The sequence below is a fragment of the Giraffa tippelskirchi genome, chromosome 3 (genome assembly GCF_054371585.1).
Source record: "Giraffa tippelskirchi isolate mGirTip1 chromosome 3, T2T-mGirTip1v1.2.pri, whole genome shotgun sequence".
Taxonomy (NCBI): domain Eukaryota; kingdom Metazoa; phylum Chordata; class Mammalia; order Artiodactyla; family Giraffidae; genus Giraffa; species Giraffa tippelskirchi.
This window is the reverse complement of record NC_137277.1, coordinates 135,944,334-135,971,749: the sequence shown is the minus strand read 5'-3', so window position 1 is coordinate 135,971,749 and position 27,416 is coordinate 135,944,334. Positions and strand designations below refer to the sequence as shown.

The 27,416-nt window shown below is 38.1% G+C and overlaps 1 protein-coding gene across 3 annotated transcripts in view; it reads right to left on the bottom strand.

Moving 5' to 3' along the window:
- The window catches only part of CNTNAP5 (contactin associated protein family member 5), a 982,292-nt gene that overhangs the window by 479,012 nt on the left and 475,864 nt on the right, over positions 1-27,416 (bottom strand). For all 3 annotated transcript variants that reach the window (XM_081576090.1, XM_081576091.1, XM_081576092.1), the window contains one exon: positions 19,009-19,193. In XM_081576090.1, coding sequence (XP_081432216.1) covers positions 19,009-19,193 — 185 coding nt within the window. The remainder of the gene's footprint in view (positions 1-19,008; positions 19,194-27,416) is intronic.

The following is a 27,416-nucleotide window of genomic DNA, read 5'->3' as shown; positions in this document are numbered from 1 at the left end:
TGATGAGTGAATGTAATGAATGTGGATGAAGGTCACAAGACAGATTTTGGAAAATGAAAGGAGTTATTTTTCCCCCAGAGAAGGCAATGGCACCCCACTCCAGTACTCTTGCCTGGAAAATCCCATGGATGGAGGAGCCTGGTAGGCTGCAGTCCATGGGGTCCCTAAGAGTCAGACACGACTGAGCGACTTCACTTTCACTTTTCCCTTTCATGCATTGGAGAAGGAAATGGCAACCCACTCCAGTGTTCTTGCCCGGAGAATCCCAGGGATGGCGGAGCCTGGTGGGCTGCCATCTATGGAGTCACACAGAGTCGGACACAACTGAGGTGACTTAGCAGTAGCAGCAGTATTTCTCCCCTGATTCCTACAACAGTGATGCCTATTAAATGCTTCAAATTTATCATGGCCTCAGTGTGAAACTTAGCTGCAAGAGAGACAGGTTAGCAACAGCTATAGGAAGTAGCAGCACAGAGGTTTCTGAGGGTTGCTTCTTGATGGCCTGATCACTAGAGCACTGTATGGGGTAGACTGCTGAGGTTCCCTGGGCCATGAAAGCAGGACGGGGAATATGGATGGACTGAAGTCCTCAGTGAGTGTGTAAAGTCCTAGTAGCTGATTTGGAGGTCCAAAGGTTCAGGTGACTAGACCTCACAGCCTGAGGCCATCGCAGGTACCATGGACAATACTACAGAAGCAGACACCTTATACCCACGCAAGGTTATCCACAAGCCCCCAGTCAGTGATTAGCACATGGAAATGGAAAGAAGGAGCAAGAAGAAACCCCATTATAACTCAGGACATACAGAATAGTGCAGTGAATTTTAAATAGGCACTAACTAGTTATCATTCTAACCTATCATCTAACCTATCATCAAGGTTAGATTTTTCTGCTACAGAGGAATCAGGGACTGGTGAATGTATTAAATTCTTGTGGGGAAAGAAGCAAATTGTATTTCTGCATGTCTGAGTGTGAGTGTAAATTTTGAACCTGTTTTATAGTTTAAATTTTTCAAGTAGTTGAGAATTTGAGATTATAATTATACTATTGAATTATAGATTTAGTTCATTATCAGATAAGTTAGAATGGAAAAATGTGCTTCATATATTACTGATTTTCTTTCCTATGTCTCTAGTATTAATTTTTCTAAATACTTCATAAATATTTGTAAGCTACACTTGTTGTATACTTCTTAATTATATATTACTAGTCATATCCCTTAAATCATTTGCATTTATAACTTTATCTGATTTATTAAAATTGCAAGAACAAAAAATAAAAATCTTCCTTTAAACTATGTTTTTGTCCAGCAAGTCTCCCAGACTAAGATCACTGCTGTGCATGACCTGGGATGGTCAAATGATCATAGCAATTATTTGCAAAAATTGAATATTGGTCATTTTTAACTGTTCTCCTGCTTAGCTCAGCTGGCATCTTAGTTTCACTCAAATTCTCAACACTAGCTTTTCTCCTTGAACTCTGCCCATTAGTTTATCCATCTAACAAACCCAACTGGAAAAGCAATGACCACTTCCTTTAGCCTGAATCCTGATCCCTGAATCCTAGAAAACATGCAACTCACATCAGGACAGTGTCAGTCAACATCTAATTGCTAGAAATAAGCATTTTTTTTTTGCATTTGATTGACTAATATACATATATAACTGTTCCATATAAGCATTTTATTTTTTTTTAATTTAAGTTTATTTATTTATCTATTTTTTTCTTTACAATATTGTATTGGTTTTGCCATACATTGACATGGGTGTTTTAAATTAAGGACCTCAAAAATTAGTATTTGTTGTAGTTGTTTAGTTGCTAAGTCGTATCTGACTTTTCGTGATCCCATGGACAGTAGCCCACAAGGCTCCTCTGCCCATGGGGTTCTCCAGGCAATAATACTACGGAGTGGATTGCCATTTTCTTCTCCAGGGTATCTTCCTGACCCAGGATTAATCCTGTATTGGCAAGTGGATTCTTTACCACTGAGCCATCAAGGAAGCCCCCAAGTAATTTTTACAACAGCTTTTATAGTTTTAACCTTATTTTTTATTTTTAACAGTACTAATTTTTCTATCTCTGCTTTAAGTTTGCATAAATTCAATTGATGTGTCTTTGTCCCCAATTCCAACTTTAAAAAAATAATCATTTTGGTGTTTTCTGCCATAAGAGTGTTAATTGCAAACCACACATTCCTGGTGTTTGTTTATTAAGCAAATATGAGACTATTAACCACCTGAGGAAATTTAGAAAAATTTTAACTGTATTACTACAACCATAAGGATGATCAATTTTGCTTTATTCTATTGTGCTTATTAATTTTTGATTATTTCCTCTTTTATGATTTTTGCTATGTAGACTGTGTAACATTTAGACTTTTTTAAAAATTGACAGAAAATAATCCCTATGATTATCTAGCTTTTTAGACTATAGTTTTGGATTATTGTCTAGGAAGCCCAGATTTTTTTTTTTTCTTCAATCCCTACTTGCTTTGCATTTTGATTACCAAAGCTATTATCATGTTCTTCCCAGGTGAACCAGTGATAAAGGACCTGCCTGTCAACATAGGAAGAGGGAAGAGACAGTGGTTCAATCCTGGGTCGGGAAGACCCCTTGGAGGAGATCCCCTGGAGGAGTGTGATGAAATGAAATTACAGGATGATACTCTGTTATCTGTATTAAAACTATTTCATCAATAACTCAAGCACAAGTAGAGTTTACTGAATTTCAAGGTACAAGCACCAGGAAAAGCTATTGGCAAAGCTATTAAAAAACAAAACAAAACAACAAAAAAAACTGAGGACCTCCCAAATGGTGTTAGTGGTAAAAAATCTGCCTGCCGGTGCAGGAGACATGAGATGCGGATTCTATCCCTGGGTCAAGAACCTCCCCTGGAGGAGGGCATGGCAACCTACTCCAGTATTCTTGCCTGGAAAATCCCATGAATAGAAGAGCCTGGCGGGCTACAGTCCACAGGGTTGTAAGAGACAGACACCACTGAAGTGACTTAGCACACACACAAGCTATTATTATTATGATTAATTAATCTGCCCATTTATTTTTCCACTTTGGAACACTTTTTAAAGGAAATTCTATTTTGTGGCAACTTGTTACAAAATTGCATAAATTTGTATCAGCATCCATCTTCAGCTTTCACAGGGAAGTGGTTAAAATCACTGTCTCTGGAGCTTCTCTTGCTGGATTTAAACCCAGATCTTTCTAGTACTTTCTATAGGACCAACGACAAAATACCTAACTGTTATGAGATTCATTTTCCTTTTACATAAAATAAGGATAATGATAATACTGATCTCATATAAACAACATAGCTTGATTGGATTAATGTGAGAATTAAAAGATTTCCTGTCAAGGGTCAAGCACTTACTATACAGCATGAGGGACTGTATTCAATATGTAATAACCAACAATGTAAAGTAATCTGGAAAAGAATACACCCTCCCCCACACACATATATAATTTTTCTGTACATCTGAAATTAACACACTATAAACAACTATACTTTAAAAAAAGAAAAAAAACAAGATTTCCTACCCTGAGGTCTTCTGAAGGATTCTTGGCATATAACCTTTGCTGTTTGCAGAATTGTTCTTCCCAGCAGCAACTTTTCAATTAAGAGGTTCTTCCAAAATGGTATTTTGCAGTTTTATTTTAAAAAAATTCTGAATAAAAGCTATATGGATACTAACTTTGCTAATATTTTGCAGTCTGAAGCTTGAAATATTTTATATGGATATTTCACATCAAGAGCAATTAAACTAAGTAAATTCTCTCCCAAATCCTGTAGAAGTTTCCTTCTGGTTTTTCGATTTTCAGAACACTGGAACTAGATGTGTTGTGTCTGCCTTTGAAAAGGCCCTTTGATCATTTATAGCTTCATATTTATTTGAAAGGGGGAACAAAAGAAAGAAAGAGAACTTGCTAGAACTATCTGATCAGTATCTATATTTTCAATTTTTTTTTTTTTTTTAATTTAGGAAAACTAGTCACTGCACAGTTGAATGTGAAATGTGTGTCACCTTTTCTTTGGGTAGGAGGCACATTTCAGGCTCACTGTCTGAATTCAGCATTTTTCTAATTCAGTTGGCATTCTTAAAAGTATTGTTTACTTTTGTTTATTTCTTTGATTTCCTAAAATGATGGAGCTTTTCTCAGTTATTTCAGTGGCTGTGTTGTCTATTCTTTTTACTGTCTCACAAATATATCACCATTTTGTTTTTAATTGCCCATGTAAAAACCCCATGGTCAGAGGAGCTGACAGGACTGAGAGTTGGACACAACTGAGCACACACACACTTCCTTCAAACTTGAGTCTCCTTGAATTAATCTTTGTTTTTAAGCCAACCCTGGTTGTATGCTACAAACCTCTTCATTCACTGATTTGATTGTCTAGGGTGCCCTTGATGTGATTTTGCCTTTCCATTCAGACTTCAGCATATTTCTTCATGGGGGTCAGAGGGGAAGATATTGATGGTATTGAATATTTCAGGACACATCATCTGTATAAAGAAGGAAGGCTTTCAGTATATATGTCAGAGAGCTGCAAATACAGCTTACTCTAGATCATGGGCTCCTATAACACAGAATAGTTGTGATACTATAAGGGAACCAGATGCCCTGCGCTAGTTCTTTCCAGATAGCAATATGACAAATTGACTTTTTTGTTGTTATTGTTAAGTTCTGGCTTAAATGACATTATCTCAACAATCCCTGAAAGTGAAAGTGAAAGTCTCTCAGTCGTGTCCAACTCCTTGCGACCCCATGGATTATACAGTCCATGGAATCCTCCAGGCCAGAATACTGGAGTGGGTAGCCTTTCCCTTCTCCAGGGGATCTTCCCAACCCAGGGATCAAACCCAGGTCTTCCACATTGCAGGTGGATTTTTTACCAGCTGAGCCACAATTAATATGTTTAACATTGCAAACTGTTTTCCTAATCTTTGAACTCCCAACACCATTACCAACATCTATTTTTGTTATTCTTTCCATAGCCTTTGTTATCTTCTTTCTTACTGTGTAATTCACTAACTTGTTATGGGTTTATGCTTATAGATTGTCTCTCCTGCTAAAACTCAAGCATCACAAGGGTAGATATTTGTTCTTTTCATTAATATATTCCAAGCACTTAAAATGAAGCCTGATACATAATAGATGCCAAATAAATATTTGTTGAGTATTTTGGTATATCTCCCTAAAACAAAAAGTTTCTCAAGGACATGGACCGCATCTTGTCTGTTTTTGAATATTTAATGCAAGCGGTATGATTCAAACATAAGAGATTTAACAAATATTTGTTTTCATAGAAAAGAGAACACTAGCAATTTACTTCTAAAATTGTTTTACCTTATTGTCCTTTTTGTCAATATGACTGCTTTCATTTCTTACTTTTCTTATTTGTTTGTGCTTGGAAAATTGCATGTTGAGCCTTTTATTGTTCTTAGTGGTCAACCAAACCAGGTGTTAGATTGTGAAGTTTCACTTACAGTCTGAGTGTCTTGGTCCATCTGGAAACCTGATGAGTTTTCTGGTGTCACAGGTGGGCTCCAATTGGCTGAATCCCAGGAGAAAGCTTGCTTTGATGTTAAATGTATGAGGCCCCAGAAACTGCCACTCTGTCTTCCTTTGATCTTATTCCTCTTCTTTTGTCTGGCATTTGCTTGTCTCTTTTTCCATCTTTGATGTTACTTCTCTAGCAGTGAGTTCCTTCCTCTTTACTGTTTTTTTTTTTACTCTGGCTCTGGTTGAATTTGAGAGTCTTCTTGTTCTAAAGATTCCTTTTTCTGTCAGACTTGGATTTCTGATACATTTGAAGTTTCTCATTAGTGAATATTTGTCTCACTTTTGTTCTGATAGCCTATTTTGTAATGGAATGTCTGTGAAAAAGGAACCAAACAGCTGTCTTTTTTTTTTTTTCATGCTTTAAAACTTGCACTGGCTTAGTGTTTGTTAAACATAGAGATCATGGCCCTTCTGGAGGAAGGTTGTCAAAGGTGCATGAATTTCTGCCATTTCAAAAGAGACTAGAGAACCCAATTTTCTTGTGGTATATCTTGATTTTTAAACATTGGCCTGAATTCAAATAGTTAAAAAAGAAAAATGTCAAATGGGCCAAATGAGATGAGGATGGTCCAAATCTTTCTCAATGTGACCATTCTGTGGCTTCTGCTCTACTGTCTGATTTGATCAATGGCTCAGGTGGGAGCGTCTTTGGAACTTCTGATCTTTATTTACTTTTGAAGGGCTGTAGTGCAATTGGTCTCTTATTTTTGTCCCTACTTTGAGACAAGGTGATTGGTAACATTTTCAGTTCTTTATTGCTTCTCTATATAACCTATTGTTTCACAAATTATTTCAGCAAGGTACAATTGTCCATTTTTGTTTTGATAAGGAAAAAAACCAAGTCATATCTGACCCAGAGGCAGCCCTGTGTTGAATAGAAGGAAACATTGATCCTGAAAGCCCTCCTTGTTTACATAAAGCACCTCATTCATGGCTACACTTCCTGCCTGTGTTCCAGATTCACAGTTACCCACCTTCATGCTGGCTCCTGACTCAAATTCAGCTGTTTCCCCCTAACACTTTAGCTGAATATGTCTTCAGCATTTCTCTTGGAAAACATTTTTTTAAGTAATAAAATAGTGATATTTCAATAGGCACATGGAAATATGCTCTATATCACTAATTATTAGAGAAATGCAAATCAAAACTACAATGAGGCATCCCTTCACATCAGTCAGGATGGCTAACATCAAAATGTCTACAAGTACTAAATGCTAGAGAGGACGTGGAGAAAAGGGAACCCTGCAGCCATTAAGGAGGATAGTATGGAGACTCCTTAAAACACTAAAAACAGAGTTTCCACATGACCAAGTTATCCTACTCTGGGGCATATATCCAGAGAAAACTATAATTCAAAATGAACGTGCACCCTAATTTTCATAGCGGCACTATTCACAGTAGCCAAGACATGGAAGCAACTTTATCAACAGATGAATAAAGATGTGGTATATATGTATATATATCCAGCAGAATACTACTAAGCCATAAAAAAGAATGAGGTATTGCCATTTGCAGCCACACTGATGCAACTAAAGATTATCAAGTCAGAAGGAAAAAGACAAATACTATATGATATCACATATAGGTAGAATCTAAAATATGACACAAATGAACCATCTATGAAACAGAAACAGACTCCACAGACATAGAGAACAGACTTGTGGCTGCCAAGGGGGAGGTTCTGGGGGAGGGTTGGAGTGGGAGGTTGAGGTTAGCAGACACAAACTATTACATAGAGAGTGGGTAAAAAACAAGGTCCTATTCTATAGCACAATGAACTACATTTGGTATCCTATGATAAACCATAATGGAAAAGAATATTAAAAAAGAATACACATATATATGTGTGTGTATAACTGAATCACTTTGCTGTAGAGCAGTAATTAACACAACATTCTAAATCAACTATATTTTAATTAAAAAAAATAGTCTCATTTACCGACTAGTTTCATATATTGGACCCTAGGCTTAGAGTTGGACTGCAAGGAGATCCAACCAGTCCATCCTAAAGAAAATCAGTCCTGAATATTCATTGGAAGGACTGATGTTGAAGCTGAAACTCCAATACCTTGGCCACCTGATGCAAAGAACTAACTAATTGAAAAAGACCCTGATGCTGGGAAAGATTGAAGGCAGGAGGAGAAGGGGACGACAGAGGATGAGATGGCATCACCAACTCTATGGACATGAGTGTGAGTAAGCTTCGGGAGTTGGTGATGCACGGGGAAGCCTGGCATGCTGCAGTCCATGGGGTCGCAAAGAGTCAGACACGACTGAGCAACTGAACTGAACTGATGCTTAGAGTTTGCTTTCACTATTTTTTTCTCCAACTGTTAGGTTAGATATTGCTATTTGCTCCACTTGAAAGCTAAAGAAAATGATGGCATACAGAGGTTTAGCAGCTTGACCGAGGTCTTACAGCCAACCCCTCCAGTCCTTCAATCCGGAGTCCTATCTCTTCACCATTATATACATGGCCTCCCCAGCAGCTATTTCTATTTCTGGTCCATTGAGGAAACCACGCCATGAATCACCACCAGGACAGGGTGAACAACTGGTCTTGGTTGGCCTGAAAGCATCTCATTTTTAAAACTAAAAGTCCCAGGCTCATTGACACAGTGTGCCCCTATTCTAGGCAGACTGGCACGTACTTGGTGAGCCTTCTGCATTCCCTTCCACGGGGAAGAAAAGAAGAGATAGACAAGTATAGCAGCAGAAATCTCCAATATCTTCTGAAAAGATAATCAGCCCCTCCTATTTTCCCTGCCAGAGCCACCCTATGCTCTCCAACTCCTAGCAGGTTTTACACCAGAGGCTAGATTCAGACAATCTTTCTTACTGTGAGTGCTGCTGTCGGCCCAAATCTAGTCCACTGCTAGTCTAGCCTTCCCTTCTGTAAATGTGTATTTTTATAGATAGAGTCTGACACAGCCTGATTTGCTCAACACATATTTATTTATTTTTGTCTGAATGGGTTTACAAAATTTTCACCTTAGGTTATTTGGATATTATAAATTATCCACCTGCCAATGCAGGAGAAACAAGAGACTCAGGTTTGGTCCCTGGGTCAAGAAGATGCCCTGGAGTAAGAAATGGCAACCCACCTCAGTATTCTTGCCTGCAAAATTCCATGGACAGAGGAACCTGTCATGCTACAATTCATGGGGTCACAAGGAGTCAGACATGACTGAGCGATTGAACACATGTACATTTGGATACTGAGTTAAATCATGTATGTCTCAGCATTCAAACAAGGACTCATTGGAAATTCTAACTTCACCTTCATTTTATCCCCCCCATACACTCAGGCAAGAGGGGCATTTGCTGTGGAACTGACACCCTAGAGGACACCCTCTGACCATCGTCATATCTTGTTTCATGGGAGCAGTATTTGCAAATCAAAGGGAAATTACTATTGGAAGCTGTCACCACAGTCCTAAACCATTATTTTCTTACCCAGCTACCCAGAGTTTTCCTCCTAAACAGTTCTGAAGCTGCTTGGAGGGCCTGAACTGTTCTCCTCCCTGTCCATCTTCCTAAGGGTGAACCATAGACCCACACATGGTTCCCAGGAGTGACCAAGGGGCAACTATTTCCGCTTTGGACATCCCACGTATGTGGGATGTGGTTTATTTGTCAAAGAAAGAAGTAGAACAGATTTTATTCAACAGCTTATTATAACTCCTGAAGCATTTAGAATTATGGTATATGGGCCCACATTAGGATTCTTGCCTCAGGCCCTAAAGTATTCAAGTGGGGCTTGACTGACTTTATAATATTTTATTGAGGGTGACAATCATTTAGCCTAAGTTCACCCAGCCTCAAATTGTCTTATTATATCATTGAAACCTACCACCACAACCCTAATAGCAGCTAAAATAACATGATAAGGAATTTATCGCTTGTTCTTTTAGCTCCTGTTAATAAAAACAATACTATTTAGGGTATAATACTGGTATTGAAATATTCCCTTCATCATGTTCAACACAGTTAGTTTACTTTTCAATATACACATCTCACTGTTACAAAACTTGGGAAAATATGCAATTATCAAGTTCACAAATCATAAAATCTTAAATTAGAACTGGAAAGAAAAATGACACCAAGGAATGTGTTTTTAAGTCTTGTTTATGTACAGAGGCCAAGATAAGGACCAAAGTCTACGCTTGGATCTTGAGGGATTGCCCCTCCTTCAGAGAGAAAGGCTGGTCACCATGATGACTTCTGGTGATCTCTGCAGACCTAGACTCAAACCCTGTTTCTGCTTGTTGTTGTTCAGTTGCTAAGCCATGTCCTATTCTTTGCAGGCCCATGGACTGCAGCATGCCAGGCTTCCCTGTCCTTCACTATCTCCTGGAGTTTGCTCAAACTCATGTCCATTGAGTCAATGATGCCATCCAACCATCTCATCCTCGGTCACTCCCTTCTCCTCCTGCCCTCAATCTTTCCCAGCATCAAGGTCTTTACTGTTTCTGTTACTGGATGGCTATTGAGAAATAGGAACAGGAGGGTCATTAGTCACTCTTGTCTTTTATGTCTGTGATATAGAACATAATAATCTCCCTCACAAGGCTATTTGAGGGACTGAACAAAATCACAAAATGCGACACAAAATAGGAGCTTGGTTGTTTTCTTCTCTTGTTTTCCCCTTATTTCCACCTTGAATCTACTTCTTTTCTTTATTTTATTTTCTTCCATTTATTTTTCTGCATGCAAGCTTTCTGCTTTAGCTTTTCAACTTCGTTTCCCAAAAAAAGGAACTAATAACAATTATACTTCCACATGATATGGTCTACCAAACACTTTTCCTGGTGATCTCTAGTTATTCTGTTTTGCTGGTTTCTTTTGCTTTTATCTGGTTTATTACTTTTTTAATTAGGGAATAATTGATTTATGTTATGTTAATTTCTGCCATACAGCAAGTGATTCAGATATCTGTATTTCTACATGCATACTTTTTCATATTATTTTCCATTCTGGTTTATCATAGGATATTAAATATAACTCCCTGTATAGTAGGACCTTGTTGTTTATCCATTCTATGTATAATAGTTTGCATCTGCTAATCCCAACCTCTTAATCCTTCTCTACCCTATTCCCTCCTTCCTCCCAGCATCCACAAGTCTGTTCTCTATAGTTACTGATCGCCAAATAAATAGTTGTTTTAAATCTGGCCAGTCCTTTAATCAAGTCTGAGCTCTAGGAAAGGTCCTTTGGTGTCACTCTAAAGTAAGGGCAGCAAGGGGTGGTCTCTGAGTATGGGAACCATTAGGAACTTCTCATGGGAAGAAAATTAAGGTGTTAATTGATATCTTTATAATTCACAGAAATAAACTTTTTAAATTTACTTAACAAATATTTATTGTGTGTTATGTAGCAGATACAAATTTACAGAAACAAAGTGAAAAAGAGAGTCTTGAGTCTTATGATGAGCTTAAGTACTATGGCCAGTTTGGGTATGAAGAGTTAGAGAATTAAAAATAAGTCAAATTTATTTATAATATAAAACCAACAAAGACCTACCATATAGTACATGTAACTAAATATTTTGTAAGAACCTATAAGGGAAAAAATCTGAAAAAGAATACATATGTACACATATATTATGTATAACTGAGTCACTTTGCTGTAAGCAGTAATTATCACAACACTGATCATCACCTATATTTCAGTAAAAAAATAAATATACAATGTGATGAAAAAATAATAAATGAAATAATTTTTTTCAGCTTCAAAAATATATACATATATGTATAGCTGAATCACTTGCTGTACACTTGATAGTAATACAACATTGTAAATCAAAATTGTTTAAAAAATAAACTTGATAACATAAGAGATAAGTGTTTTTGAAGAAAAGCTGTGAATAAGAATAAATTAGAGGATGCAATTTTAGAAGTAAACATAAGGAATACCTTTTAAGTCATGCATTCATTCTATTGCCTCAGTTTCTTCTTAAATATGTTTTTGCAAGTGGTACAAAATACAAAAAGTTGAAGAAGAGTACACAGCAAAGAACAAAGCTTTTTTCTTCGATGATCCCACGTTCTTCTGATCTGCTTATCCCTACCCTTACAGATTTCTGTCGATCTATGCACTTTCAAGTCTATATACTCTTTTCTATTTTTTTAAGCACAGATACTGTTTACACTGCACTGCACACTGATTTTCCTTTTCATTGAACAATCTATAGTGAAGATGGTTCCACATCAGAACATAGATGCCTTATTCTTTTTAATCGAAGCATAATACTTCTGTACGGGTTTGTCAAGCACACACACAAAACAAGGTGAGCCCAAGGCCAAGGCCTGGTGGATCCACATATAGATAAAAGGTGCCACTGTGAGATTTGGATGATATGTGACTTACACAGAGAGTAAAGGGAAGAGGAGCCAAACAGTGAAGTTCCCAGTTCCATAGACCAAAACAGATGACACTAAATGTGAGGTCAGATGACCACAGTGTGAGCTGTGGCAGTCTTCATTTCTATAGATCTAACTATAGCCTTCAGTTTAAAAGCTAGCAGGGTACTGTGGGGCTTCTGAGAACAGAATTTTTTTTTGTTTGTTTTCCAGTTTCTTGGTTATAGGAAATAGGCTAATCAGGGAAGGGAGAGGATGCAGAGATAAGGGAGGAGCAGTCAAGAAACAATAGTGCAGCCTTGAAGTTCCTCCTCAAGTTGGTTGTTCAGTCACTAAGTCATGTCCAACCCTTTGCAACCTCATGGACTGTAGCATGCCAGGTTCCTCTGTCCTCCACTATCTCCCAGAGTTTGCTCAAATTCATGTCCACTGAGTTGGTTGTTGTTGTTCAGTAGCTCAGTCATGTCCGACTCTTTGAGAACCCATGGACTGCAGCAGGCCAGGCTTCCCTGTCCTTCATCATCTCCCGGAGCTTGCTCAAACTCTTGTCCATGACTTGGTGATGCTACCTCCTTCTCCTTTGCCTTTAATCTTTCCCAGCATCGGAGTCTTTTCCAATGAGTCGGCTCTTCATATTAGGTGGTGAAAGTATTGGAGATTCAGCTTCACATAATCTTTCCAACGAATATTCAGGGTTGATTTCCTTTAGGATTGACAGGTTTGATGTTCTTGCAGTCCAAGAGACTCTCAAGAGTCTTTGCCAGCACCACAATTTGAAAGTATTGATTCTTCAGTGGTTAGCCATCCTCATGGTCTAACTCTCATATCCTTATATGACTACTGGAAAAACCACAGCTTTGACTATATGGACCTTTGTCAACAAAGTGATGTCTCTGCTTTGTCATAGCTTTACAAGGAGCAAGCCTCTTTTGTCTCCAAGATTTAATTTGGTGTGAATATACAGAGGCCAGATTCAACATCAAGCTAAGCAATTCTATGTGATGCAAATCTATTCTAAAAGGGCACAGCAGAAAGCCTCAAGCATCCTTAGAACCTAGAGAGTGAGAAGAAATTGCATCTATGAGGCCAAGAGACAAGTGGGCAATGGCCTTGATGCCAGTAATTGCAGGCAGCCATCCTCTTGTGTCTCAGGAAGATCCAACGTGTCCTGCCAAGATTCACAGAAGCTGTGCTGCATGGCTTTGGCTGTTTGGTCCAAGTGGACAGTGTGAGACCACTGGGGCACCCTGGCAGAGCTGTTTCTCTACAGAGCTTACCAGAATTTTTAATTAACCCTCTTCTGATGAACTTTTGGGGAATTTTCAATTTTTTGTTATTCCTGACACATTGCACATATTTGCTTAAAATTGTAGGATAGATTCCTAGAAACAGAATTGCTGAATTGAAGGGCACTCAGTTAAATTTTGACAATAAGCCTTTTCTTTTATATTGTATTAATTATATTCCCGTTGACAATGGATTAAATCTTTCTGGTTCCTTCATTTCTGTGACAACACTTAATGTTTGTGTTCCCTGAAGTCTAAGTTTAAAATATCATTGTAGCATGAATTTGCATTCCTTCTTTTTATGAGTAAGACTGAGCATCATTTTATATATTTGAAAGCAGTCTATATTTGTTACATATACATATTCTTTATCTATTTCTCCATTGAGTCACTATTTTAAAAATTATTTGTGGTGGCTTTTTACTCCCTAATTAAATTTTGAAATACTTTTCCAAATTTTTGAGAGGATGATATTATTATATCATATTTTTTGTGGAAGTTCATGTGGCTTTTAAAAAATTGTTTTAAGTGTAAAATTTTTCATATATTTTATTTCCATGTTTTTAAAATTTATGTCATACTTGGAAAGACCTCCCACAATCTTTGACTATAAAAGTACTATCTCATATTTTCTTTCAAACTTCAATAAAACTTATTTTTGAAGACATGTGTAGATAATGTATTTTTATGTGCTTAGATGATTTAATGAAGTTTTAACTAAGAATTCTCATTAAAATACATTCTTTTCATTTTTAAAATTATTTTTTCATCATTTATGTTGTGATAGTACATAGTACATGTAAAAATATGTTTTTAATAGTTTTGGTACTGTTAAAGTGGCTATGTAGAAAAGGACCACTAAGCACTTTTGATAAGAAAAGACTTCTTAGGTTATAGACTCTCAGAGAAATGGAATCTCACTAAGATCCTAAAAAAAAATCTCTTTTCTTAAACCCTTGTGCTCTAGGCTGAAAGTAAAATTAATTGCTATAGTTTGTCTCAGAAGCATTTGGGAAAAAAATCACATGGGCTGGGTGGTGTGAGCTGTGATGACATTCCAGTGAGAAGTAAAGGATCTATAACCTTTCTGCTTATTTTTTTGGCAGAGGGTTCTATGAGCCCCTGTCTATGTGTGCCTTCCAGGTGAGAGGAGAATCTGACAACTGCATACATGTGACAGAGGCAAATTCCCTACTAGATGCTTCACAGAAAGGCAATGTGTCACTTGATTATATCCTTGACATAATCTAAGATGGAGGAATGAAATCTATCATATTTTCTTCCCAAATGTTGACCCATCATGCTAAAATTTGAAGAGGAACCTAGATTTGTAGAATGTAATTGTCCCTGATGTAGAATTTGATAGGGCACAGCTCTGGAGGAGTAGGGCTTACTCTGACAGTGGGTCCCTAGAACTCAGGGACCTGAGTTCAATCATTCTTCTACCAGTGTTAGCAAGACTCAAACGTGTACATATGACCTCACAGCAGATATCCTGTTATATAAATAACATAGGTTCTGATTACTAGACAACATTGTTATAAAATACACCTTAGATTCTCTGTCATTAAAAAGTCTACAAATGACAAATATTGGAGAGGATGTGAAGAAAAGAAAACACTTCTGTGCTGTCGTGGGAACATAAATTGGTGTAGTCACTATGGAAAACAGTATGAAGATTCCTTAAAAAGTTGAAAATAGAGCTACCATATGATCTCTCAATCCCACTCCTAGCAATCAGTTCAGTTCAGTCATTCAGTTGTGTCCGACTCTTTGCAACCCCATGGACTGCAGCATGCCAGGCTTCCCTGTCCATCGCCAACTCCAGGAGTTTATTCGAACTCACATCCCATCAGTGATGCCATCCAATCACCCCATCCTCTGTTGTCTCCTTCTCCTCCTGCCTTCAATCTTTCCCAACATCAGGGTCTTTTCCAGTGAGTCAATTTGGCCATCAGGTGGCCAAAATATTGGAGTTTCAGCTTCAGCATCAGTCCTTCCAATGCATATTCAGGACTGATTTCCTTAGGATGGACTGGTTTGTTCTCCTTGCAGTCCAAGGGAGTCTCAATAGTCTTCTCCAACACCACAGTTCAAAAGCATCAATTCTTTGGCACTTAGCTTTTGACATCCATACATGACTACTGGAAAAACCATAGCTTTGGCTAGATGGACCTTTGTTGGCAAAGTGATGTCTCTGCTTTTTAATATGCTATCTAGGTTGGTCATAAGTTTTCTTCCAAGGAGCAAGCATAGTTTAATTTCATGACTTCAGTCAGCATCTGCAGTGATTTTGGAGCCCCCCCAAAATAAAGTCTGTCACTGTTTCCATTTTTTCCCCATCTATTTGCCATGAAGTGATGGGACCAGATGCCATGATCTTAGTTTCCTAGGAATATATCTGGAGAAAACCATAGTTCAAAAACATACATTCACCCCAATGTTCACTGCTGCACTGTTCACAATAGCCAAGACATGAAAGCAACCTAAATGTTCATCTTGTGATACATATATGCAATGAATATTACTCAGCCATAAAAAAGAATGAAATAATACCATTTGCAGCAACATGGATGAACCTAGGGATTATCATACTAACTTAGGTATGTTAGAAAGACAAAGACAAATACCTTATGATATCACTTACACGTGGAATCTAAACTATGATGCAAAAGAACTTATTTACAAAACAGAAACAGACTCACAGACCTAGAAAACAAACTTATGGTTACCAATAGGGAAATGATGAAAAGGGATAAATTAGGAATTTGGGATTAATATACACACCATTAAATATAAAACAAATAACAAAGACCTACTGTATAGCACTTGGAACTATATTCAATATCCTGTAATAAACCATAATGGAAAAAGATATGAAAATGAATATGTTATAACTGAATCACACTGCTGTACACCAGAAAGTAACACAAAGTTGTTAATCATCTATTACTTCAATTTAAAACATAGACCTTAGATTCAGATATTCTATTTAGCAATAATGATGTTCATATTGCTTCTGGGAAACTGAAGTTAAGAGTTTTCACTTTCCAGGTTTTTTCCAACTACTTAGTGGTGAAGTGGTGATTATGACACAGGCTCCTTTCTCTCCACACATCCTTGAAGGTGAATCTTCAAGGCTGGACAGCTCCAGTTGTTTGAGAGACTTCCCCAATACCTAACTCTCCTGAGCCAGTGCAGCCAGTCTAATGTCATCGTCTGGCCAGTCTGTCTTCTTTTATATTCATATGAGCAAACTGGCTGCATCCTCTGGAAGGAGTTTGGCTTATCTGAGGCAGAGGTTGCCTCATAGAATTATTTCAAGGTGTTTTTTTCCTAGGAAATACTTTGTACAAGGTACCAAAAAATTCAAGAATTTCTAGAAGAAATCTGCTTCAACTTCATAAATTAAGCAACCTCGTTGGATTTTTCCTATAAATGCTGACATTCACTTTAATGCTACTATGCTGTGATTTCATACAGATTCTCTACACTGGAGACCGCAGATAAGTAGAGATTAACCTGAAAATATATGTTAAATCAGGCAACTGGGTGAATTTTAGAATCACCTCTCAGGCCACTAGAAGTCCAGCATTTGGGGAATTACCGAAACTTGATTTTGTGTTTTTTTGTTGTCCCTAAGTTCAAAAAAGATCTCTTTAAGATAATTTCAGCATTATGTGTATTTTTTGTGTTTTCAATCACTTAAATGATGTTGTCAAAGGAGAGCAATTGATAGTCATAGATTTCTAGTTATCAGCAACTTAAAAAACAAAAACAAAAACTACCCACCTGATATACTGCATCCTGCATCAAAGAGTGACAAATTCTCTTTTAAAGTTAATGAATAGCATAACTTTTCAACAGTATGCTAAACAAAGGTTAAGATCAAAAGAGGAGATCTTTCTTATAGTTCATAATAGTGATGGGAAAAAAAAGTCAGATACTAAGTTTTCAGTCATTTAACTCCACCTCCACTGTTCTAGTGTATATCCACTGTTGATTGACATTGTCTCCTAACAGGGTTTCCAACCATCTGTCCAACAACCATCCACCTACAGACAGATCTAGGCTATGGAGTAACTTCAGAGCTACCTTCAGAGTAATGGCTCTAAAATGCTGCTGCTGCTGCTAAGTCGCTTCAGTCGTGTCCGACTCTGTGCGACCCCACAGATGGCAGCCCACGATGCTCCCCCGTCCCTGCGCTTCTCCAGGCAAGAACACTGGAGTGGGTTGCCATTTCCTTCTCCAATGCATGAAAGTGAAAAGTGAAAGTGAAGTCGCTCAGTCACGTCCGACTCTTAGCTACTCCATGGACTGCAGGCTCCTCCATCCGTGGGATTTTCCAGGCAAGAGTACCGGAGTGGGGTGCCATTGCCTTCTCCGAGAACAAGAATAGCCAAGGCAATCCTGAAGAACAAAACAAGTCTTACTCTGTGCTAAGTTGCTTTAGTCCTGTCCTATTCTTGACGACCCCATGGACTATAGTCCTCCAGGCTCTAAAATAGTTGTTCTCAAACATTAGGGTGCATCAGAGTCTCCTAGAGGATTTTTAAAAAATGAATGATTGAGGCCCTCTTTCCTGAGTTTCTGATTCTGTAGATTTGGATGAGACTTGGGTATTTTCATTTCTAACAAATTCTAGGGGATACTAATTGGACTGGCCCCTGAAGCAAACATTCACAATGACTCCTCTAAAACATAAGTCCGGCCATGTCACTGCTCTGCAAAAAGTCATTCTCTTCCTTTCCCCGCCAAAACGTAGGTCATGTGACCCATCATCAGGTGGGTCTTCCCTAAGTCTTATGTTTTAGCTCTCACTAATCTCCTGCCTCAAGTGACGTGTTGATAAGTGTTCAAAATCTGCCTGTTCAGGGTGTAACACATACACACACACATACACATCTCTGTACATGCATGTGTGTGGGGGTGCATGAATGCATTCAGATATTATGTTATTTTACTGATGTAAGTGATGTGCATACAATTTACAAATAATAATAAAATATACAATAAATAATATAAATTCCATAAACCAACTGATTTTTATAGACTGCTTTTGTTGATTTTTCACTGAACTCTTTTATCCATAATCACATATAGTCTCTGTCACATATTCTTTTTTTTCCCTTAATTTTTTAAACAACACTTGACAGGCTGAAGGCAACAGGCTTCAAGCCAAACTTGCCCTGCAGGATGTAGTTTTTCCAATCTCTGGTCTAGAATCAACAAAGAAATACATCAACCCCTGATTTATAGGACTTGCCAATATCTATGGTATAAATATTCCCACCATGATGAATTTCAAACTATCAAACGGATGTCACTCAACTTGGAGTTGAGGAGAGAGGCACTGTTGCAGTCAAACAGACTGTATCTCTACCACATAGATATAACAGAAGTAAATAACCTCAAATACATATAGATAGATGGAGAGAAATAGATACATAAAAGTAATTAGGAATAAATGAATTTAGTACTTTTTAAAAATAGTTTGATGGATTATAAGTTTATATAACTGAATTTTTCATAATGACTGCATGATGCCTTGTAAGTTTCTGAGTCACCATCATATTTGCCAAGGCATTTTCTCCAGGCTCACAGCTCAGACTCTCTCCATGGGCTCCTTCATAGTCAGCAATCTGGACTTAGATGGAGGTGAGGAGATGCTCAAAGGTAAGATTGTCAAGGTCCAACATCTTCTCACTTGCTCATTCGCTTACTGATTTTCTTACTAATCCTGAGCCAGGAGCTCAAGGGTTTGTAGGGACAGGAAACTCACCTCATAGTCAATGTCCAGGGCATCTGCCTCGCCCTTGGTGCGGAAGTGCTGTGTGTGCCTGTCCACGGTGAAATTCACATGTTTGCCAACTCGCTCCAGGAGAACGGAGTGCCAGTGCTGGTCATCCAGTAGGCTCCCCAGGGTGGCCGAGGGTGGGCTGCTGCTGAGACGAGGTTTGCTGTCATCTGTGAAGGGAACAGGAAGAAAGGATGGCATCTGTACCCCAGGGCAGCCTACAGTGCTATAAACAGAATATTCTGCAGGCAAGGCCAACTCTCTCTATCCAAAGTAAAGGATGATTCTCTCTCCACAGACCCAGAACTGTCCTGGGCTTGGGATGGAATACCAACCTTTTCCTACAGATTCCAGGACCAAGTTCTCCATCAACTGACATCTACACTCCCTTTTAGACATGAAAGAACATGTTTCTAGGTCTGGTGCAATTACATAATAAGAGAAATCAGATCTGGATAGCTGTATGAATAATATTGAAAATAGAACTCATCACATTTAGAAAGAATGCATATTCTTTGCACTTGACGGGTTCTTGAAAGGAGAAAGTGAATCTTGAGTTGTACTTTAGCAGAAGAGTGAACGCTGAATAAGTAGAGGGAAGACAGTGGGCCCACCGAGTTAGGTAAATATATAGGCAAAGGCAACAGAGAGGAAATGATCATTAGCTGCAATTTTCAAATACCTACTCTATCGAGGGCATTTAAGTACAGATTGTATAATCTCCATCCAAGTTCGATGCTCTAAGGCAAAATGATTATCTGCATTTAGCAAATTATGAAGCTGAGGTCTGGTGAGGTTAAGCATTCCTAGGCAAAGATGTAGTCAGGGTTCAAATTCAGATCCAGTCAGATTTTTGACTCTGATCGTGGCACAGGACATGTGTTGATTCAGCCTAAGCTGAGTTTGGAACACACCTCTTGGGAGGATGTGAGAGGTACATTTTTCAATCAAGTGCCTCTGGCTCCCCTTCTCTCCATCTCTCCTCCAGTTTTATGGTGTTCCTGCCTGTATCCTTCCGTCAAAAAGATTAGAGCTTTACTTTTTTTCTTTCCTACAGAATGGCTCAGACTTAGCAAAGTGAACAGTTCATTGCAACTAATTTTACACACATGTAAACCTTCCAATTTTTCAGTATTTTATGTATTCGGTACCCTTAGTAACTGGAAGCTAAATGTCTTGTCTCTCCTAAAATGTGTTTTATAGAACAGCTGCAGCAGCCTGCTCCACAGCGTGGCATTCAGGGGGCAGAAGCTGCCATTTCCCCTGTGGGTTGCTCACACCCACCTCCATTATGGTCCCAAGTCACTGCTTCCTGCACGAAATAACACTTTGTTGCTTCCTATGGGGGTGGGGTGATGGTATCCAACTGATTGTAATTGAAAAATAAGGGCTGATGAGTTCATAGCTGACTTTAATTGATTTGTTCAATGACATATTGATTTGCTCCACATCTTTTGAGTTCTTACAATGTGTCAAGTTATATAGATACATTATTAGATCTTTTACTTTTTCTTCCTCCTCCCTCCATCCCTTCCTTTCTTCCTCCCTCTCTTCCTTTCTTCTTTCCTTTTCTTTTTCCATCCATCCACCCATAAAATGGTATTGATAGCTATCTGTCTTGCTTACAGTGACAAATGCTGTACACAGGAGATAAAGAGTCAAAAGGCACACTTCCCTCTCTGAAGATTATAACGTGGAGATGCAATAAGTGAATTGATAAGAAGCATGCTGCTTGTATTAACAGCAGTTAAGGCAAGGAACCAAGAAAATGCAGGGTAGGAAGCTATGGATGTCACATTATAGAGAGCGGCCAGGCCTGAAATTTGGCCAAAACAAGGAGCATTGTTACCTAACAAGGAAAAGCACCTGCCAAGGCTAGGGGTTCAGGAGAACCCCATAGAGGAATTCCATGCAGCAGAATGCTATGACCATGTGGGGTTGGCTGATACCACCTAGGATCAGTTGCTAGTATGAGCTGATCTACAGCTTGTGTTTTACCTTTAAGAAATGGGAGCCACTGGCGAATTAATAAGTCAGGGATTACTGGCTCAGACTAACATTTCAAGAAGGTTATTTTGTCAGCTGTATGGGAATTTGATTAGAAGGCAAGGCTGGCAGGAAAACTGGCAGTCATGTGGATGGGGGATGAGGGGCATAGGTAAAGAGAGCACAAGAAGGACGGATTTCCAGGTGGTGAGAGGCTGTTGACATGTGGTAGCCTAGAATGTCATTTGGATACTGGAGTGGACATCATAAAAGACTCATTGAGAAATGACTTTTAGGAAGTTTGCTCTAGCAAGCAGATGAAAAGCGCTACCAGTCAAAACAAAAAATACTTGTGTCTGCCTCTCTTCCCCTCCCTCTTCTACACACACACACACACACACACACACACACACACACAGAGTCAACTTTTATTTATAAAATAAAACATGCCCAAGGACTAATGACTGGTTGAAGGAGACTTACTGTGTCTTATAAACTATTAGTTCTAAGTTAATATACTCAAATAAATTTAATATTAAAGCCTTCACTTTAAATTTGATATGACCTTGCCTTTTCCTTAAAAAATTAAAAAGGCATTTAAGAATTTACCAATACATCAAAAACATTAAACATTTGAAACTGTAAAACCAATGAAAGTCACAAAAAGGAAAAGTAAAGTAATCATATCTTTTCCTCCTACTTATTTGTTATTATGTGTTGTTTGGGTGGGTTTTAGTGATATTTTGATTTAATATAGAAAATAAAAACAAGGATTAAAATTAAATACTTTGATATTTTCTACACTATTTTTCCGGCTTCAAAAGATGAATTTAATTATGAAGAGGTCAAACTGACTATAATTTTAGTTTTTATTATTTTTCTTTTCTTTATACATTTTAGAGTATAAATATTTTTGATATTAAGAAACAAAACTAAACTTCATTAAAAGCATAATCCTCAACCTGCATGGCTAACTATATGACTGATGTGTGAATTATTGAATATCTCCTGCATTACAAGTATATTTTTAATTTAAAAAATGGCAGACATGAACATATTTTACCCTCTCCATGAATCAATTTATGTTAACATGCAGAAATCTTTGTTTTGTTTTTAATCATTGTCACACCCAACTGTTTGGCAACCCCATGAGCTGTAGGTGCACCGAGTTCCTCTGTCCCTAGGATTTCCCAGGCAAGAACACATGTATTGAAAAAAACCGAGTGGAAATCAGTCCACTGTAACAGTTTGATAAACAGGAAATTCTGCTATTCATCAAGTAGGATGTTTCAAAATATATCTATATGAGGTGTTACTATGAAGAAAAAAGATTAGCCCTAGAAAAGTTTCCATTTTACCTAGAAATGTTCATTATTAGAAATTACGAAAAAACTTTATTCTCAAAAGATTATCAAACTCTTCATTCTGTAATATATACTTCAAGTCATATCTCCGTGGCAATTACGGTTCAACTACTAGTTTTAACTAGTTTCCAATTTATTAAGGCAAAATAAAAACACCAATGGGTAATTGTGGAGGACACAAAGACAATAAAAATCCACGGAAGGTGTCTTTTAGGCTAGAAACACATTAGAGAAAACAATGTATTACTTATTAAATTAAAACCTGTTTTCATGTAGTTTGAGATAGTTAAAATGAAATTATGTAAATATTACTCAAAACCCTAAAGCATACGAAAAATTTTACAGGAAGTTTGAAATATCTGCAAAATATTTCTAACTTGCTCTTCTCATCCTCCCCCCCACCCCACCTCAACATACTATGGATAAGCATATCAAATTCTTCACCCTTGGAACTAGCCTTTTTCTGGATCCTTAGCATGTATATTGTTGTGTTTCACTTCAAAATCTCCTTTGATTAAATCACCTTGCTTGGTCTTAACAGTTTAAGTATGGATGGCACTTTACCTTTCACAATCTGTAGACTTCATATAGCTTGAGTAAATGGGAACATAAACTTCTTTTTTAAGACTGTATTTCAACAAAAAGTCACTCTTGGAAAGATTTGTTGTTGATGAGATACAGGGCCATTTGCATGGAGGACCCCAATGCCTGCATCCACCTGATCTTCAGGATTAACTTTCTCACATTTAGTTGTTCATGCTATCAATGTTGGTATTCACTTGTATTTTTAAGCTTCTTTTCTGTTAAAGTGAGGTAAGCATTTTACACAGGTTGTTTTTGTTATTCCTGAACACAGCCTTACAAAAAGCTTCACCTCAATGAAGCTACAGGATACACCCAAGGTCACAAAGAATTAAGGTTACACCCTGAGCTATGACTCCAAAGCTAAATACTCTTACTACTTACTCCTATTGGAAAAATTGATACCTTCATTCCTTATGTTCTGGCCATCTGCCTCTTACCATAAACACATGTGAGTTTATATAGCTTAGTAAGAATACCAGGAAAAGGATTTGATGGATCAGGAAGCAGAGAGTTGTGGAAAAGGAAAATGCAGCAACCCAAAATGGGAAGGACATGATGTAGATGGTGAAGGCAAATTTCACCTCTCTAGTTTATCCAGGATTATATAGACCCCTATTTAGCAAAATTCAGCGCTGATGAATGTTCTCAAGTACTCAAATGAAGTCTTCTCAAGAAAATAAAAACTAATAGGAAGCAATGTGATTACAGTGGACTTGACCCTCAAATCAGAGCAAATCCTTATGTATCACTAAGGAAAAGTAATTCATGTCCTTAGTTCTTAAAAAAAAAAAAATTCTAAATTTTATTCAATAAAATGTTCTCTAGATTTAGGGGTCATTGCTCAATCTGACTCCTAAGTTGATTCTATCTTTGGTGACTTCATTATCTTAAAAAATATGGTTTTGATGATACATAGCTATCTATTTTTGGTTAATATTACAAAGTTAGAAAGTCAATCACAATAATCGTTTTACCAGGCTGGGACCTCCTTGAAAATCAGAACTGGTGAATTCAAATTTTTAACCCCCAGTGCAAGCCTCAGTGCTTAGCTTAATGTACTTGCTCAATGAATTCTTGTACATGAATGACACAATTTATATAAAATGTGGTGCCATTTACCACACTGACACTTTGTCTGAAATTCCTGTCTTTCTTTCCTTTTCATAATAAAATCTCCAGCTAATTGAAGTTGGATCCAAGAAGACTTTCTGGACTTCTCTATCCCACCCTGGTCTCTCCATTCTCAAAGTTTTAACACACGAATAGCAACTTTTTAATATTCAACACCTACTAGTTTCATGAAAGTCTATAACAGTTTAATGATTAATGTCAGGACCTTGTGTTTGAATTGGAGAGCATTCTGGCAAGAATACACAGAAGAACTGTACAAAAAAGATCTTCATGACCCAGATAATCACGATGGTGTGATCACTCACCTAGAGCCAGACATCCTGGAATGTGAAGTCAAGTGGGCCTTAGAAAGCATCACTACGAACAAAGCTAGTGGAGGTGATGGAATTCCAGTTGAGCTATTTCAAATCCTCAAAGGTGATGCTGTGAAACTGCTGCACTCGATATGCCAGCAAATTTGGAAAACTCAGCAGTGGCCACAGGACTGGAAAAGGTCAGTTTTCGTTCCAATCCCAAAGAAAGGCAATGCCAAAGAATGCTCAAACTACTGCACAATTGCACTCATCTCACATGCTAGTAAAGTAATGCTCAAAATTCTCCAAGCCAGGCTTCAGCAATACGTGAACCGTGAACTTCCAGATGTTCAAGCTGGTTTTAGAAAAGGCAGAGGAACCAGAGATCAAATTACCAATATCCGCTGGATCATCGAAAAAGCAAGAGAGTTCCAGAAAAACATCTATTTCTGCTTTATTGACTATGCCAAAGCCTTTGACTGTGTGGATCACAATAAACTGTGGAAAATTCTGAAAGAGATGGGAATACCAGACCATCTGACCTGTCTCTTGAGAAACCTGTATGCAGGTCAGGAAGCAACAGTTAGAACTGGACATGAAACAACAGACTGGTTCCAAATAGGAAAAGGAGTACGTCAAGGCTGTATATTGTCACCCTGCTTGTTTAACTTATATGCAGAGTAGATCATGAGAAACGCTGGGCTGGAAGAAACACAAGCTGGAATCAAGATTGCCGGGAGAAATATCAATAACCTCAGATATGCGGATGACACCACCCTTATGGCAGAGAGTGAAGAAGAACTAAAGAGCCTCTTGATGAAGGTGAAGGAGGAGAGTGAAAAAGTTGGCTTAAAGCTCAACGTTCAGAAAACTAAGATCATGGCATCTGGTCCCATCACTCCATGGGAAATAGATGGGGAAACAGTGGAAACAGTGTTAGACTTGATTTTTTTGGGCTCCAGAATCACTGCTGATGGTGACTGCAGCCATGAAATTAAAAGACGCTTACTCCTTGGAAGGAAGGTTATGGCCAACCTAGATAGCATATTTAAAAGCAGAGACATTACTTTGCCAACCAAAGTCCATCTAGTCAAGGCTATGGTTTTTCCAGTGGTCATATATGGATGTGAGAGTTGGACGGTGAAGAAAGCTGAGCGCTGCAGAATTGATGCTTTTGAACTGTGGTGTTGGAGAAGACTCTTGAGAGTCCCTTGGACTGCAAGGAGATCCAATCAATCCATCCTAAAGGAGATCAATCCTGGCTGTTCATTGGAGGGTCTGATGTTGAAGCTGAAGCTCCAATACTTTGGCCACCTCATGCGAAGGGTTGACTCATTGGAAAAGACCCTAATGCTGGATAGGATTGGGGGCCGGAGGAGAAGGGGATGACAGAGGATGAGATGGTTGGATGGCATCACCGACTCAATGAACATGGGTTTGGGTAGACTCTGGGAGTTGGTGATGGACAGGGAGGCCTGGCGTGCTGCAGTTCATGGGGTCGCAAGAGTCAGACACGACTGAGCGGCTGAACTGAACTGAACTAATCTTGGGTCGACGGCTATGCAACTACATGATCTCTGAGACCCAGGGCAACCAACTGGATATCACTGATGATCAAAATGCTTGAATTTGAAAAAGCTAAAGTAAACATTCACTAGACTCCCTGGAGTAGGTGCAGAGTATTCAGTGATATCCAAGATATCTCAGTGAGTTGGTTATGCAGTAAAATGCTTTGCCTTTGAACCTATGCTTGGCTCCCCCAAGGACAGTGTGCTCCACACATGTTTATGCTATTTCAAGGTTCTCACTTTCCTATGACTGCTTTATTGCACAATCTGCCTCAGTTCAAAAGCACTGGACTCTTGTAAGGATGAATGGCTTGTGTGTGCAATTGATGTTTTGTTTAGTTCTTACTACAATTCCCCAGTCGTGTAATGCCTCTGCTCTTTGATTCTCCCACCTGCATGTATGAGTTTGTGCTGTTGTAATTCTACACAGGGCAAACTGCCACAGGTGATCTGAATGAGATGTGCAAAGAGTGGAAAGAAGAATCTCTATTAACTTCCTTATGGATTGAGAGAAGAAATTTCTTTCCCATTAGTAGCTCTAGAAAAATCATTGTTGTAACCTAAGAGAACAGTCAAAGGGGAAGGCTTAGTTTGACTGCAGCATTGAAATGGTCTTTTCAAGTCAGTTGCCACAGAGGTAATATGAATCAGAATATCAGCAAAGAGCATCACTTGTGAGGAACCACAGCACACCATGCATCTCCAAAGGCCCTACTCTGTAACTGTCCATGGTACTGAACCACTCCACTCGCCTAAAAAATTGAATTGTAAAGCCACAAATTAGAAGAAGAACACACGTTAGAGAACTGTCCCTACAGGGAACACTGCTGGAGTGTCCACATTAGCTGGGAAGAGAGAAACTTCCTCCTTCACTGACCCAACACCATCCTCAGCCCATTAACTTGAATTCTTAGATTCTTCCTCTCTCTCTTCATTTTTTTCTCTTTCTTGATTCATTTCTTTAAAAAAAATTAAAAAATAAAAAGACCTTGATCATGCATAGTATTAAACTCTTTCCACTTTGAAGGTTGTGTGGCAACTTGGAAAGAACATAAATTTTATATAATATGTAAAATTTTTATATAAATGGCTAAGGAAAAAACACTTGGAAAATACACCAAATTAACAGAAGGATGACTGGGTTGTAGAGTTTTGAGTGACTTTTTTCCTTTTATTTATAATTTTTTTTCTTCAAGTTTTCTAAAACTGATACATATGTTGTAATCTGAAAATAAGTTTAAAAGGCAGTAAATATAACTGGATTTTAATTGTGACTATGATAATTACTAGGTACATCATTTGAGCAGCTGACTTATATTCCTCCAGCTTAATATTCCATATAGGTAAATTGGGGCTAATGTTTATGTACCTAATGGGCTGCTTTGAGGATTGGATAGGATACTGCACATTGTGAAGATCACAGGAGGAAGAGTAACTCAGGCTTGGGGATGAGCAAGCCAAATGAG